The sequence below is a fragment of the Pristiophorus japonicus genome, chromosome 6, assembly GCF_044704955.1.
Source record: "Pristiophorus japonicus isolate sPriJap1 chromosome 6, sPriJap1.hap1, whole genome shotgun sequence".
NCBI classification, from domain to species: Eukaryota; Metazoa; Chordata; class Chondrichthyes; family Pristiophoridae; genus Pristiophorus; species Pristiophorus japonicus.
In genome coordinates, this window is record NC_091982.1 from 3,459,856 (window position 1) to 3,477,416 (window position 17,561).

The window sequence follows — 17,561 nt, forward strand, 5'->3', positions numbered from 1 at the left end:
ATATTGTCACTGGTGGCAATGAACGCCTGGGCTATCGCTATGGCCTTACTCAAGGTTGGGCTCTCTACAGTCAAAAGTTTGCGAAGTATGGTTTCCTGGCCAATGCCAAGTACAAAAAAGTCTCTGAGCATGTGCTCCAAATGTCCTTCAAATTCGCAATGTCCTGCAAGGTGTCTTAGCTCGGCGACATAACTCGCTACTTCCTGGCCTTCAGACCTTTTGTAGGTGTAGAACCGGTGCCTCGCCATCAGAACGCTTTCCTTCGGGTTCAAATGCTCTCGGACCAGTGTGCACAAATCGTCATACGATTTCTCCGTGGGTTTCGCTGGAGTGAGCAGATGCTTCATGAGGCCATACGTTGGTGCCCCACAGACGGTGAGGAGGATCGCCCTTCGTTTGGCAGCACTCTCTTCCCCATCCAGCTCATTGGCCACAAAGTATTGGTCGAGTCGCTCCACAAAAGTTTCCCAATCATCTCCCTCCGAGAATTTCTCCAGGATGCCCACTGTTCTCTGCATCTTTGGGTTCGCTATCTGTATCTCATTGCCAGTTGTTGTGTATGGAGAAAGAGTCAGACTGAACACTGTGAGCTCAAAGCAAAGTGAGACCTTAGACTTTTATTGCAGGTCTCCAAAGTGCCTCTCCAACCTGTGACGTCTCCTTAAATACCTGTGCTCTCAAGGGATTATGGGATCCCTTGGGCTCCAGGGGATGAGCCCTCTGGTGGCTATACAGAGTAAATACAAGTCCACATATATAACGGGTAGGAGATCTATTTTTTATTTGTTATTGATTGCTTATTACTTTTTGTGGTTTGTTTAGTGCTTTGTAAGTCTTGGTGCTTTGAATGTACTAACCTGCACTGATTTCTTAACTGCCTGCAAGGTTTTTCAGAGCTGGCCACATACGCTGACCTAAGTTGATTTGGAGTAAGTTTTAGCTGGACAAAGAGGCATAAATGGCCAAAATTGGCTTAAGTGTCTGGGAAACTAAAACTAAAAAAAAAAATCATACCTCACTGACTTACTCTGGAGCAAATTTTTTGGGTAAAACGGCATTTTTTTAAACTTACGCCAGAAAAAACAATTTACTCCAAAATAATTGATGGAAGTCATGGCCAAAATTGGGCCGCATGAAACTACCGGATTGTCGTAATAAACCCACCTGGTTCACTAATGTCCTTATAGGGAAGGAGATCTGCCGTCCTGGTTTGGCCTATAGTGACTCCAGACCCACAGCAATGTGGGTGACTTTTATCTGCCCTCTGAAATGGCCTAGCAAGTAGCCTAAGACGGCGGCTCACCACTACCTCTTCAAGGATGCTGGCCTTGCCAGTGACACCCACATCCCGTGACTGAATAATAAAAAAAACCAGTTGGGCCGAATGGCCTGTTTCTTTGCTGTAAGTTCTACGTAATATGTAATAATAAAATCAAGATTTACACAAATAGTAAATTGGAAAGATAATAAACTATTTTATTTGCTTATATTCTGGCTGTTATTTTTCAATTAAATCTTTTGCTTTCAACCTGAAGGATGACAACAGACAATAAGAACATAAGAACATATGAAATAGGCACAGGAGTAGGCCATACGGCCCCTCAAGCCTGCTCCGCCATTCAATAAGATCATGGCTGATCTGATCATGGACTCAGCTCCACTTCCCTGCCCGCTCCTCATAACCCCTTATTCCCATATCATTTAAGAAACTGTCTATTTCTGTCTTAAATTTATTCAATGTCCCAGCTTCCACAGCTCTCAGACAGCAAATTCCACAGATTTACAACCCTCTGAGAAGAAATTTCTCCTCAGCTCAGTTTTAAATGGGCGGCCCCTTATTGTAAGATCATGCCCCCTAGTTCTAGTCTCCCCCATCGGTGGAAACATCCTCTCTGCATCCACCTTGTCAAGCTCCCTCATAATCTTATACGTTTCGATAAGATCACCTCTCATTCTTCTGAATGCCAATGAGTAGGGGCCCAACCTACTCAACCTTTCCTCATAAGTCCCTCATCTCCGGAATCAACCTAGTGAACCTTCTCTGAACTGCCTCCAAAGCAAGGATATCCTTTCATAAATATGGAAACCAAAACTGCACGCAGTACTCCAGGTGTGTGCTTACCAATACTTTGTATAGCTGTAGCAAGACTTCCCTGCTTTTATACTCCAGCCTCTTTGCAATAAAGGCCAAGATTCCATTGGCCTTCCTGATCACTTGCTGTACCTGCATACTATCCTTTTGTGTTTCATGCACAAGTACCCCCAGGTCCTGCTGTACTTTGCAATCTTTCTCCATTTAAATAATAACTTGCTTTTTGATTTTTTTCTGCCAGAGTGCATGACCTCACATTTTCCAACATTATACTCCATCTGCCAAATCTTTGCCCACTCATTTAGCCTGTCTATATCCTTTTGCAGATTTTGTGTGTTCTCCTCTCACAATGCTCTGAACTTACCACTGACCGGTACTTTCACATTTTAATTTCTCCCATTTAAATTATCTAAAAGCAGTGATAAGTTCTTGTGTTTTTAAAATGTATTTGCAGAATCAATTCCAACAAAGAATCACTCCTGGGAAATTCCACAAGAGGCAATTACCATGATGTGACTCCTTTATCAAACTCTGCAAGTGTGGATACGACAATTGAGTACCAACAGAATTTCTACAGTTCGCTTCGTTAAGCTCAACAATGGTCATTTTTATCCCTTCATGGTTTGCATATAATTAAGACTTACGGTAAAGGACCAGGTTACCTGCTGAGTAAGTTTTAAAAAAAGAGAACTTATTTACACACATGGTACCATTATCGTATGTACTGCACTAATCAGGCAGACTTTTAGAATTACATTTTTTGAGAGTTTTTTTTTTGAGAGTTTTTTTTTTTGAGAGCATTTTGTGGCTGTTGGAGTCTTGGTGGGGAGGGGGTACATTGGTTCCACAACAAGTGATCACAAACACCAATAGCTCTGGACCCCAGAGCCTTTTGATTTTAACGATATTTCATGTACTATCGTTTAGGCTCGACCATTAAACTGTATAATCTTTGATGGAGGTTCTTTGTAACGAAGACGGCCCATACCACACAGACCCCGACAGAAGGAGGGACCGACCGAAGGAGGAAGAAAAAATATTGGGGGTGGAGAAGGAGAAAGACAGGTAGGCAGAGACAGAAGCAGAGGAAGTGAAATTGGCATGTGCAACAAATTAAAAAGCTCAAGTGTGGGAATTCAAAAATGGAGTTTAATCATGACAAAGGCCATTGGTGTCAGCTTGGATCAGCCTGTACCCCTCTTGCCTCCGAGCCTCCTGAGAATGTGCTGTGATGCTATTAAAATGGCCCCTCTCTTTGGTTTTCAATTTTAATTTTTTTTTTAAAGTCTTGGAGTAATATATAATAAAAGTGGCTTAACCTGTTACTATTAAGCAGTAATTTTTCCTGACTCAAAAGTGGGCAATTATGTGTGACCCAATTGCTAACTGTGACAAATAGATCGTGACAAAGTTCCAAAAGATTGAACATCTCTGCCCTAATGGTTAGGGTGGTCTCACAAATGATGGGAAGATTACTGGTGTCCTGGGTTTAGGTAAATGAGCTGTGTCCTTACAGGGAGACAGTTCCCACTCCAAATCAGGACACAGAAAATCAACTTGTGTGGATTTCTCACTAGTTTGTTTTGTGGAAAGTATTTTTATCTAAGCTGATACCATACGGTATTTGTGTGCCTTTTGATTAAAATGGAGTCCTGGCCCTTCCAGAATTTTCTGCATTTTAGCAGTCAGCTTGCATAAACAGCTAAACCTGCTGTTAGATGGCTGATGGCCATCAGACAGCTAGGAGACAAGTCATGCTGAGACAAGTAACCCCCCATGGTGCTCTCCTATTGTCTACACTACAGGAGTTCCATGTCACCCCACCCTTATCTTCTAGCCATTATCTCTTTCCGAGACCTCATCCATTTGATGCAAACAGATAAACTGACCAGGAAATTGAAACAATCCTGACACAATACAAGACAGGTGATAGCCCATTACCTATGACTCATGGAGTAATGGCCGTTTGGCTTTCTGATAACCCTGACAAAAGGAAATATCTGGATACCATGTCAGGACCAGGATATAGTAATTAACTCTTTATCTGTATTCACTGACTGTGAGACAGAGCAATACACAGGGAGAGGCCAGAACTTTGGTTTTACTGTATAAATATCTTGTTAAACTGAACCATTTCGGAGGTGTTCATTTAGCCCTTGACTGAGTGTGACCTACCCCTTGCGAGCAAGTAAATTAAAAAGGAAACTTCTACCGGAGCTGTAAGTGTCGGAGTCATTCTTTTCGGAGGTCGAGATTTCGACAGTTTGGAGACTCTTAGGCATGGTGATGAGTTTGTGGAGGTGTCAGACACCTAGTTAAACTAAAAAAATAGGAGTGTAGCTCAATCCTGTGTAAACCTGCCCTACACATACAAACCCATATTTTTGAACAAGGTCACTGGATAGTGATTAGAAAGAACATAAGAATATAATGCCTTTCACATCCTCAGAACGTTCCAAAGTGCTTTACAGCTAATAGGAAATAGGAGCAGGAGTAGGCCATTTGGCTCCTCATGCCTGCTCCACCATTAAATAAGATCAGGGCTAATCTGATGTACTTTTGAAGTGTGGTCACTGTTGTAATCTTGGGAAAGAGAAGAGTTTTTTCCTCACTGTACCCATAGGTACTGAGGTTAATTGTACCATTCAGATCAGGTAGTTCACACAACCTTGCAACCAAATCAGAAACCTTCAGGTCTGTTCACCATGAAGAGCCTTTATCCACTAAGCCATCAGGAGTTCCAAACGTCTAAGCCCCCTCTGGTCCAAATTCCGACCCTCAAAGTACTCTACCTACCCCTTAAACCGTGCTGCAAGGGCCCACTGCCGATGCCCCACCCCCCAACTGCGGCCTACCTTCCAGGCCAACCATCTCGCTGCCAAGTCCCTCCAGCTGGACCCTCGCTTCTCGCTCCCCACGGACGACTCAGCTGCTCCATGCGGCCCCCGGCGATCTCAGCAGCGGTGAGCCTTCAACCAGCTTCAAAAACAGCTTTGGGCCGACCTCACGCGCAAGCCTTCCCTCCAGGCCACCATCCATTGGCGATGCCTGGGCCTCCCTTAATTCATCGGCGATGTCTGGGCCTCCCTTCATCCTCCGCCGATGTCTTGGCCTCCCTTCATCCATCGACGACACTTTGGCCTCTTCCCCAGCCGCTGGCCCCACTCAACGGCAGAGTCTCTGTCGAGCACGTGGTGTGCACAATGGCTGTGGTCACTCTGACCTCTCCTCCTTCCATAAAATGGACCTCTGGCCTTCCCAATGCCTGTCCCCAGCCAGGCCTCGGATCTCTTACCATCTCACCAAAGGGTGCTGCTTAGCGCCGAGCTTAGGCCTGCATTGCGCCGTAGGTAATTAGGCTCATACAGCAGTGCCTGGTCTCCAGTTGTCTTGGACCCCCTTGCCACTGGACCAAGACCTCGCTCAGCTAAGTCCGTGTGGTAACCAGTGGCCACCCCACGTTAAAAGAACTCATGCACAGGCATCTTCCACCTTTCAATATGAAGTTCGGTACCTGGAACGTCAGGACCTTGGTAAGTGAGGTTGCCCAGTTTGTGGAGAAGTGCCAAATTAAGCGAGTTGCTTCAGAAGAGTGGGAGGAGAAAAAGGAAAAAATAGGGAGAGTTATTTTTTCCTCATTGATCTAAAAAAATATTATCCAAGGCTCATCAACAGATTGCTTAAATGTTACTGATGAATTATTTGAGGAGATATGTTGTTGGGAGAGCAGATAGGGGGAGGGGGCAGCGGGGAGGAGATGCATAACAAAACATTTTATCCACCAAAATTAAAATGGATTAAAAAGAGTGACATTTTCTACATGCTAAGAGAATAATACTGCAATATGCATTTTTAGAAAATGCTATACAAGTGTGGGATTTGTCCAAGGTAGTTCCTACATGCAAAAAGAAAGAAACTCCAGCGAAAATGTCAGTCAGACACAGGAAAAAAAATGTATTTTCAGCTCTTTAAAGAACTAAGTTTTAAAATGACAATACAATGGTGCAGATGCAGAGCATTTAACACACAATTACTCCCTGCAGGGAAAATTAAACCAGTAGTCTCTAAAAGGAAATCCCGAGGCTGATCAATAATAGCCTTGATATATTCTGAGATAATCACTTTTGTTTCATTTGGATACTCGCGGATTTTGATCATATTTCTGCTTTACACAATACACCAATATACAGCTTCATTCCAAGTATGGACTTAATAATTTCTATAAAAAGCAAGGAAGTAAAATGCTGGTCCAGGGCCAACAGTCTGTAAACCAGGAGATTAGTGCAAACATCTGCCTATCCTAACATTGCAAACAAAACAGAGTCAATGTAGCAAGGTTCAAAATACTGCTTTGATGCATTTCAATCCAAGTAAATTACTGGCAGCTCGATTATTGATTTTGTCATCAGCTCAAGGTTGTGTTTTTGTCCTTACCCAACCCCCCCTCAGGCACAACTTACCTCCACATATGCTTTACTCTTCTGGAATATGCTTTACCAGGCTCAGGAAAAGAGCAGCAGACATGTACAGTCCAGAGACTTCATTAGTGTCAGCAAGCATTCCAACAGAATCTCCGCAGCTGCAAATGTTAGCCTCTGAAAAGCAGCTTTCGTTTGATTGACTGGAATCACCTGCACAGTTCTGCTTACGCTGCCTGTGAAGTCATCGTCAGACAAGCCATGTGATCAAAACCTTGGATTAATATTGGGAGCAAGGCACTTTTTTCCCCTTCCTTCTCCTTTCAGATTTGGAACAGCAGAACTTGGAGAAAATGTGATGGTACAGACGGTTCATTGTAAATCACTGGGGAATATCAAAGGAAGCAATATCATATGCAACTGACTTCAGTATTTTAAACACGTTAAGTACAACAAAAGTAGATTGCACCCAACATTGATTTTATATATAAAAATATAAAAAGAATGTTTTGCAAATGTTATGCTTGTGTTAAACTTCTGTCTTATATAATTTATTTGAAAACCGATGTTTATTTGCCAGTATGGTAAATATATTTTTGATAAACTTTTGGAAATGTATGCATTTTCAGGTAATGTGCTTTCAGTCCCTGGTAAAAAATCCACATATAGTGTCATTCTACTGTAATTAGGTATAGGAAGAAAAATAATATATTTCAGATACTCTTATTCTACACAGTAATGGATTGCATGTTGGAACTGCTGAACTTTGCTGCTGAAAGGAGTACACAGATTAACATTGGTTAAAAATTAAATTTAGTATCACCAAATGAGACAAACCTCTTAATGAGGATAGGAGCAGCATTCTTTCTGATTCATACAAGTCATCCTCAACCTGCTCTCCCATGTCTTCTAGTGGTGATCCATAGAAAATGCATTTTTTAGTTTCACTTTTTAGACCAGCTACACATAGTCATCATCCCTGACGGAGAGTGTGGATAACTGGTTTGCTCCCAGGCTTTTGCTATTGTCACTCTACAGCCAGTTATTTCATGGTGTGCTGAGATTGTTCTGCAGCGACAGCTGATTGGCTTCTTTCCCTGTGGAAAACACCTGGCCATCACTTTGTAGCTTCCAACAACAGCATAGCTGATGTCAGAAACTCATTGTGAGGGAATCCTGAACATTAATGCAAGAAGCAAAATACTACAGATGCTGGAAATCGTAAACAACAACAGAAAATACTGGAAACACTCAGTAGGGCAGGCAGCAGCTGTGGAGAGAGGTAAATCTGTGGAATTCGCTGCCTCAGAGAGCTGTGGAAGCTGGGACATTGAGTAAATTTAAGACAGAAATAGACAGTTTCTTATAAGATAAGGAGATAAGGGGTTATGGGAGGGGGGCAGGGAAGTGGAGCTGAGTCCATGATCAGATCAGCCATGATCTTATTGAATGGCGGAGCAGGCTCGAGGGGCCGTAGGGGCTACTCCTGCTCCTATTTCTGATGTTCTTATGTATGAGAGAAGGGAGAGGAGAGTAAGTGGTGGAGGAGCCACATCACACAGGTTACAAATGCACAGGCCTAACAACTTTATTTCCACATAGATGTCCAAAACCAGCAGGATAGGGCTTTGGGATTTGCCCAAATGGTAAGTTTCTCCAAGTGTAGGGCATTTTCAACTGCACCCACATTGCCCTGCGAGTTCACATGCAAGAACCTGACATTTATGTCAACTGCAAGAACTACTATTCACTCAATCTGCAGATCATCTGCGATAATCACCAGCACATCTTACAAGTGTGTACCCAATTATCGGGCCGCAGAATTGAGGAATTCATCCTTCGCTCTGCCCCCCCCCCCCCAACCCAATCCTTCGCTCCAACCACGGCCCCCCGCCGCCCCAATATTTAACTCCAGTGAAAGAGTGTGAGGATGGCTGTTTGAGGAAAAGGATTAGCTCCTCCAGTTGTGACTGATGACACCACTGCACAACCCAACTTCTGCACCGGAAACAAGATACAATTCAACCCACGCTTTCACCAGAGGACTCAACGATCAGACCTTCAGGTTGCTGAAGCAGAGGTTCCACTGTCGAGACGGATCCATAGGCATGCTTCAACACAGTTCACAGTGGATGTCGAGAATCGTGCTGATTTGCTGTGTGCTCTACAACATTTGGGACGATTTACTATGTTAAAGGCACTATATAAATATAAGTTGTTGTTGTCGCTGTGGTGACAGCATCCGGAGTCCCAGAGCACGAAGAGCAACAAGATTCTGAAGACAATAAGGATGGTGAGGATGCGCCAGGATCCAAAACCTGCCAACAGCCAGAATCCTTCGATAGCAACTAATTGACGTGCACTTCACTGGAGTTGTCTTGGTGCTCTGCATTCTATCCAGTCTCAAGCAGCCCCCATCCCATTCCATCCACTCTGTAGTGAGATGCATCTGCTCAGAGGGCAGCTCTGCAGCACTTCACAATTGAACAAGCACAATTTCTGGACTCAGCACATTTAACATATAGTTTACAGTTTTAAAATAACCCAACACATTCTCAAACTAAAACTGGTAAAATCCCCTAGTGCTGATTTTATGTGCTCTCTTGGTGCCCCTATGAGGTGTTCCTCAGTAGCTGGAGCATGGAAGGTGGAAAGCTTCTGTGGCCGTTGTGGGTGACCGCCAAGGATGTCAGAATACTGACTGCAGCATCTCTGTAGTTGCTGTGGCAGCCTGGCCCAGCTGGCTTCCTGGCACCATGGTAGACATTGGTAGACAGGGTGGCAAAAGAGTAAGTGAGCTGTCATCTTGAGAGGGGGCTACCTGTACCGTTCCCATAGAGCCATTGCCACTCCCATGGAGAAGAGTAGGCAGTTCTCCTGATGACACAACCAACATTTATCCCTCAACCAACACCACCAATAACAAATGAACTAGTCATTTATGTTGTTGCTGTTTCTGGGACTTTACAGTGTGCTTTATTGGCTGCTACATTTGCCGATAAAACAATAACTACCTTCAAAAAGTAAATTATTAGCAATAAAGTGCTTTAATAATGTCAAGAGGGCTTGAAAAAAGTTATATAAATGCAAGTTTTCTTTTTCTATTCCCACAACAAATTCACAGGCCAATTTTATGTAATTAAGCTGCAATTTCACAGGTGGTATTATCTGCTCAAACAAATATCACCCTTTTTGACAGGGAGGACACACACAATCACTATCGATAGTCAACGTTTATCCAAATTTAAATGTTGGTATAATGGCAATCAATAAAAAAGGTCCTGAAAAAACCAAAATCACCAGTTTACATATTTTTAATTGTATTAAAAGCACTTTGATTCGTGAATTGCTTATGATCCATTCCCATCCTCCAATGCTTTGTCAATATATCTAGATAGGAACTTGAAGATTTATTGAACCATTAATATGTTTTTAAATCCACTGAGCTATGCTGTATAAGCTTGGTAAATACTCAATTTCAAATTATTTTACAGCTCTAAATCCTAAGAAAGAGAAAAGAGGAAAGAGGAAAGAGAAAAGAAAGAAAAAGAAAAAGAAAAGGAAAAAGAAAAGGAAAAAAAGAGAAAGAAAAGGAGAAAAAGAGAGAAAGAGAAAAAGAGAGAAAAAGGAGAGAGAGAGAGAAAAAGGAGAGAGAGAGAGAGAAAAAGAGACTTGCATTTATATAGCATGACCATCGGACGTCTCAAAGCGCTTTACAGCCAATGAAGTACTTTTGGTGCAGTCACTGTTGTCATGTGGAAAACGTGACAGCCAACTTGCACACAGCAAGCTCCCACAAACAGCAATGTAATAATGACCAGATAATCTGTTTTTTGTTATGTTGATTGAGGGATAAATATTGGCCCCAGGACACTGGGGATAACTCCCCTGCTCTTTTTCAAAATAGTGGCATGGGATATTTTACATTTAGTTGAGGGGCAGACGGGGCCTCGGTTTAGTTAAAGTTTCCCCACCCCATATTGTTCTCTTCATCGCTGACATTAGATAACAAATTTGCAGTATTATATTTGAAAAAATTCTATCATTTGGGTGGTAATCAGAAGTGGAAACCCTGCCAATTTTCCTTTCCTTAACCCAAGGGTGCCCTAGAAAAACACAGCATTCCTACTGCTGCCTCAGCTGAACTTGTCTTAATTAACATAAAAACAGAATGCTGGAAATCTCAACGGGTCAGGCAGCATCTGTGGAGAGAAACCAAGTTAACGTTTGGGGTCGTTGACCCTTCATCAGAACTGGTGAATGTTCGAAATGAACAAATTCTTAAGTCGTATAAATTAACCATCATTCAGTTTCTTTTAAAAACGCAGCAATCTTTCCCCAAAGCAATTATGACATGGAGCTCCTTAACTTAAAGTTTAGTAAAGTAATTAAGATTGTTAGATCACTAACACATGCCTTACAGAAAATTAATCTGCAACTAATTATTAGGAAATTCTTCATTCATAGCATGCAAAATAAAATAGAACCAGATTGAACTACAAGCACTGATAATTCAAAATAAAGCTGTTCTATGATAATTGTATGGTGAATGACTCCACAACTATTCAATGTTATGATCTTAAAATAATTGGAAGCATAACCTTCCCCCACACAAATTCACTGAAACATCTGCAGGTTTCCTTGCTCCATACCTTCTTGTGGATCCCTGTCTAGTGGAGGAACATCATCTGCCAAAGAAAAGTCCAGAGGTGCTCCTGCAATCTCCACCATATCTTCATCACTTGTGTTGCTTTGATAGCTATTAAAACTACCCCTTCGGTAAAACTGATCTTTGGCCATTTTTACTTGCTAAAATCTGCAAGACAAAAACAAAATATTAGGAAACACAGATGGTGGAGTTGAAAACTTCTAAACTAACTAACTTCGCAAGAATATGTGGTACAGAATTTTATGGGCTGAAATTGCCCCTTTTTTAAAAGCCCATTACCACCTCAAAGGCAAAGCCTTTTTGTCCCAGACAGAGGGTGCAACCCATCTGCAATTGTCCCCAGGCCGGGGGGTTTCTGCTGCACTCAGTCTGTCCCGCCCTGCCCGGCATACTGGTCCCTTTTGCGCCCCGCGGGAGGGAATTGCTGGTCGGGGCGCGAAGCAGCCAATGGCTGGGCACTGCGGCCGCCCTTAAAGCAAAGGGCACACCATTTTGTTTTAATTGTCGATCGACTCCTGAGTCGGCCCGACAATGGCGGCCGCTGGTTCTGTCAGGACGCCAACAGGCAGCCCCTCTTGGGTGTCGGGCCACTGGCCCGGCCGAACCTCTTCCCAGTGGCCACCATGGAGGCATCACCAGGCCTCGCAGCGTCTCTCCCCTTGTGAAGGGGAGGGACATTGTGATGTGTCAGCGGCACACTGGTATGGTCAGCACGGCACTAAATGACATCGCCTACCTTCCGCTCCCACCTCCAACAGCACCAGGAATTTTCCCGAAAAACAAAGTCCCGAACTTCGCTCCATTCTCTGCCCCATCTCTACGGGCGCTAAATCTAATTTCGGCCACTTAATGTTTATACCTCATTTCACACCCCAGAATATGCACAGGATGTTTTGTGGTAAAAATTGTGCTCATCAACAATTTGCATTGGACTGGGGTAAGGCACTTTGGCTGGCCCTTGCTGTCTTCTGGGGAGCTCTATCCTCTGTCGCTTTAGGAAGTCAAAGTGGACCGAGTTACAATTTGCAAAGTCAGTGAGACCTTGGGATGGGCGGTTCTAGTTACACATTCCTGTGAAACTTCAGGGTGTGGCTTATTCTCCAAGGGGACCAATCAGAAACAAAGGGTGGAGCATGGCGGCCATTTGGCAGTACAAATAAACGCGTCTGTTGCAAATCAGGTTTAGCTGGGAGATGGGGAGAAAGGACAGAGAAACTGTCAATTGTATGTTGCAAGAACCTTTTTTCTTACCGAATATATCAGAAATGGCACTACAGACACAGTTCTAAGGCTAAACTTCTGGGCTGTGATTTGCTGAAATGCAAAGTCTCTGATCAATTGGCCACATTTCTGGGATTAAATTGGTTAAAAGGAACAACTGCTTCTGGTTCTGGGATTGGTGAAATTGATTAACTACAACAATACTTGCATTTATTTACATGAAAGATGTCTCCCAATACCTCCATGGATCAATACATGAAACATCATGTTAAGCTGCACAGACTAGAAAAATCTACGCTTGCTGATGTCAGCCAAGATGGCAATTGGGCACTACAATTTGCCTAGATATCCTCAAATTCGATATCAGGTTATGCTTAGCTATGACACCCTTCCACAGTAAAGCTGCATTCTGTAATTCATTATCTTGTCTCACATTTAAAGAATGGCTGCATTGGTGAGGTACCGGAGGCAGGGGAAAAAATTAAAATGTATCCTTTTTATCCCTTTCAGTTAAGCTTTTAAATATTGGTAACTTCATAAATTATTAAAGTGCAATTTAAAATTACCTAATTTAAGTTAAAATGTGTTTAGAATTGTTTCTACAAAGTAATTTTAGTCAAAGTTGTAATTACAAGCTATTTAGTTACACTAAACTTCTACAGACAACAAACTTTCAGGACATCCTTTCAGATATACTGACAGCAACGTTCTTCTGCTGCCACTATCCAAAACGCTCAGTCAAGCTGAATACTTAACGTGGAGCATTTTCTACCAACAGCTCGTATCATGCATATGTGATACTTGTATCACCCATCAGGCTTCAATTTGGGACAAAACCAAACCAGGCCTGTGTAACTCCAGGCAAATCTTGAAAATTCAAGAACAGCTAGCTGGGACCTCCAATATACAGTCCGGTTTCCTCATGCCACAAGTTGCTCTCTCTGTACAACTGCCACCAAGTGAAACATTCCACTTCACTGCAGGCAAAAGGAAGAGTGGATGTGTTTTTTGGCAGAACATCAAGCGCCTAAAACAGAGTACACACAGTGATAAACAAACAAGCTGAGGAAGGGAAGGTTATGTTTCCAGTAAACAAAGTCCCAAAGCTAAAGCACTTCAACATATCTAGTAAATAAAAGTTTTAGCAATTCATCATATTCTGGCAGTGCTACAAGAACACAGATCACTGTTGCTTATCGATTCCCCTGGAGAGACCACTGCCCACTCTCTTCCCTCATCCCAACCATCCCTTTGATTCTTGGTGAGTGTTCTAACCGGTGAGTATATATGTTTTTATACTGTTCTTTGAATTAATTTTCCAAGAATCCAATGTCAGAGAATTTTACCTGGGTCTATGAGTCTGTAAAATGGATGCAACATAAATGTCAGAAGTTGGCTCACTCACACCAGGCTCCTGGAATACAACAACAACTGCTATTTATGTAGCACCTTCCAAGTAGTGAAACGTCCCAAGGTGCTACACAGGAGTATTATGAGATAAAACAATTTGACACCGAGCCGCACAAGTAGAAATCAGGGCAGGTGACCAAAAGTTTGGTCAAAGAGGTAGGTTTTAAGGAGCGTCTTGAAGGAGGAAAGAGAGGTAGAGAGGCGGAGATGTTTGGGCAGGGAGTTCCAGAGCTTGGGGCCTAGGCAACAGAAGGCACGGTCACCAATGGTTGAGCGATTATAATCATGAATGTTCAAGAGGGCTGAATTAGAGGAGCGCAGACATCTTAGGGGGTTGTGGGCTGGAGGAGATTAGAGATAGGGAGGGGCGAGGCCATGGAGGGATTTGAAAATAAGGATGAGAATTTTGAAATCTGCGCATTGCTTAACCAGAAGCCAATGTAGGTCAGCGAGCACAGGGGTGATGGGTGAGCAGGACACAAGTTAGGACACAGGCAGCTGAGTTTTGGATCACCTCTAGTTTATTGTCGGGTCGAATGTGGGAGGCCAGCCAGGAGATGCAGGGGTGGGAAGAGAAGCCGTTGCAGGTGATTGTCTGGCTATGGTTAGATCGGTAAGAATGGAACCAGGCAAATGCAGTCCCACACAGCTGGACAACGGTGGAGAAGGATAGAGTGGTCAACCGTGTCAAAGGCTGCAGACAAGTCAAGAAGGACAATGAGAGATAGTTTGCCTTTGACAGTCACAAAGGATGTCATTAGTGACTTTGATGAGAGATGTTTCGGTACTGTGGCGGGCACGGAATCCGGATTGGAGGGATTCAAACATGGAATTGTGGGAAAGATGGGCATAGATTTGGGAAGTGACAACACGTTCAAGGGCTTTGGACAGGAAAGGGAGGTTGGAGATGGGACGGTAGTTTGCAAGGACGGAGGGGTCGAGGTTTGGTTTTTTGAGGAGAGGGGTGATGACGGCAGATTTGAGGGAGAGGGGGCCAGTACCTGAGGAGAGGGAACTGTTAACAATGTCAGCTAACATGGGAGCCAAAAAAAGAAGTTGGGTGGTCAGCAGTTTGATGGGAATAGGGTTGAGGGAGCAGGAAGTGGGTCTCCTGGACAGGATGAGCCCGGAAAGGTCATGAGGGAGATTGCAGTGAAGCTGGAGAAAGATGTGAAGTCAGAGCTACGGCAGGGGTCATCCTTACAATAAATTTGGCCTAGTGAGCGAGGGGAGGGAAGGGAAGCGGCAGAGGCAGCCGAACAGATGGTCTCAATCTTAGAGACAAAGTCATCCATGAGCTCCTCACACTTAGTGTCGGAGATGAGGGTGGAGACTGGTGAGGGGGGTTTAAAAGAGGAGAATAGAAGCCGGGGATTATCTTTACATTCCAGAATGATTCTGGAATAGCGAGCAATTTTGTCAGACGAGAGCAGGACCCGATAAGCTTTATGTGGTCCAGCCAGATCTGGCAATGAATGGCAAAACCGTCATATCCTTTCAAGTCTGCATCCGTTGGACTTAAGGGAGCGAAGATCAGGGCTGTACCGAGGGAATGGCAAGTGAGAGAGCGAGCAATTATTTTAACAGAGACTAGGGCATTAAAGGTGGTGGTGAGGGTGTGATTGAGCAGATCAGTAGCTGCAGAAATATCCTGGTGAATGGAGGGCCCACGGCTGGAGTTCATAAGTGCAGTTGTAAGAGAGTTGGGAGAGAGGTTTTTTTCCAGGGGCAGACACGGAAGGAGGTAGGATTGTGTGTGTGTGTGTGGGGGGGGGAGGGGGGAAGAAGGGAGTGGGTGGAGATCGATATGAGGAAATGGTCAGAGATGGGTTCATCTATGATTGGCCACAAGAGATGGCAAGGTCAAAGACCGGGGTGGGGGGGGGGGGGGGGGGAAATGGGTTGTGGAGTTTACATGGAAGGAGAGATTAAGGGAGGATAGGAGGCTAGTGAACTCAGAGGAAAGAAAGCATTATGAATTGAGATGGAGGTTGAAATCACCGAAGATGAGAAGTCGTTCGGTGCAGAGACTGAGGGAGGAAAGAGTCGGGAAGAAATATCGGTAATAAAATGTTTATAGTACTTGGGTGGGCGGTAGAGAACAAGAATTTTAAATGATAGGTGAGGAGGGTGGAAAAGGTCGAGATACTCAAAGGAGTAGAAAGTGGCGGAGGAGTACGGGGACAGACCAAGGTGTGATTTACTGATGATATAGTCACACCTCCACCACGGCGGTCTGAACGAGGCAAGTGGTGGAAGGTATATTCAGGCGGGGAGGCTTCATTTAACGGTAAGGTGTCATCGTCCTTCAACCAGGTTTCTGTCAGGGCCATGATGTCGATGCAATCATCCACAAGCTCATGGATGCGAAGGACCTTGTTTGCAAACGAACGGACGTTCTTGAGGGAGATGCGGAGAAAGTCGATGATGGCTGCCCCACTGCCTGCGTCCACAGGGTCAGCGCTGTGGGAGGGAGGTGAGTTGGACGGGGAGGAGATTGGCAAGATTATCCCCCAGTGGATGCTAGGCAGGAAGGTTGGCGAGAGTATAAGATGGGACAGTTGGGGTTGTTGCTCCTAAGGAGGCAGTGACAAGTGCCTCGATGGGCCCTTCGTAGGATGCCAAAAGAGGCACAGAGGGAAGCTGTACACTTGTCTGGGTGGATCAAGCCTAGGAGGACGGCAGGAGAGTAGGAAGGTCGAAGAGTAATGAAGGATTGGGGTAGGGATTTGGGAGGGCAGAGTAACCGAGAGAGGAGAGATGAAAGACGGCATGATGACTGGAAAGAACGGTCAGGGAAGGATAAAGAGAAAAGGAAAGAGGGGGGAAAAGTGGAAAAGCATCGAATGGCTCGGATTCGGAATGGCAGCCAAAGTGCGCACACGAATGGACAGGGGAAACGCTCAGGTTACATAGGCCTGTTTACCCTTCCTACATAATCCCTGGCCCACTTGCAGCCTTTTAGTCACCTGGGAAAGGCACAAACCCAGAGGGGAAAAAACATAAGTTTCGAATGGATCAAGCTTCAGTCCTGTGAGCACATAAGCCAGTCCATATCACATCTCTTGCTGACCAGGGTAAAACAGCTGCAAAAATCTTAAGGATGAGGTCGCGGTAGACAGGCAGAGCTTCATAATATTCTACATAGAAACCTTTTTATTGCACTCCTCAAAATAAAGAATGTATATGGAGAACTTTTTGAAAGAATGCAAAATCATTCAGATACAAGAACAAAGCAGTCATAAGAGTCATCAAACTTTACTGAGTTTATTCAATGAGTAGCTGAGCCAAACAGACCAGGAGGTTGTAGGTTTGAGCATCTGCCTGTGTTGAGCTAGCTGACCTCAGCCAGAATTTCCTGATCACTATCCAGTGACTCCTGCTGGAAAATTCACTTTTGTGGAAAACAAAATTGTGTTTCAATGTGATGAATCCTGCATTCAAATAATCTGTCGATACTGATCGCCAATTTCTAAGATAAGTAATGGCCAATTGAGTGAAGCACTGGAGAAACCATTCCCCAGCAAGAGTCAACACCTTCAGGAGCAGACTCTCAAAATAACTCACTCACTGAAGCACCCTTGATTTCCAACTGTGTCTAACCATACCACGCTGTAATGTATGCAATTTCCCCAAGATGCAAATGCATGGCAGATGAGGTATAATGTGGATAAATGTGAGGTTATCCACTTGGGTGGTAAAAAAGAGACAGATTATTATCTGAATGGTGACAGATTAGGAAAAGGGGAGG

General features: G+C 43.9%; 1 protein-coding gene across 4 annotated transcripts in view; it reads right to left on the minus strand.

Annotated features, from left to right (window-relative positions):
* The window catches only part of LOC139265528 (H(+)/Cl(-) exchange transporter 5), a 144,169-nt gene that overhangs the window by 74,855 nt on the left and 51,753 nt on the right, over positions 1–17,561 (minus strand). For 3 of the 4 annotated variants that reach the window (XM_070882556.1, XM_070882553.1, XM_070882555.1), the window contains one exon: positions 11,163–11,326. In XM_070882556.1, the coding sequence (XP_070738657.1) occupies positions 11,163–11,310 (148 nt within the window). In that variant the 5' untranslated portion in view covers positions 11,311–11,326. Of the gene's footprint in view, positions 1–6,552; positions 6,661–11,162; positions 11,327–17,561 lie in introns of those variants that run through there. The other variant, XM_070882557.1, reaches the window with a different exon arrangement.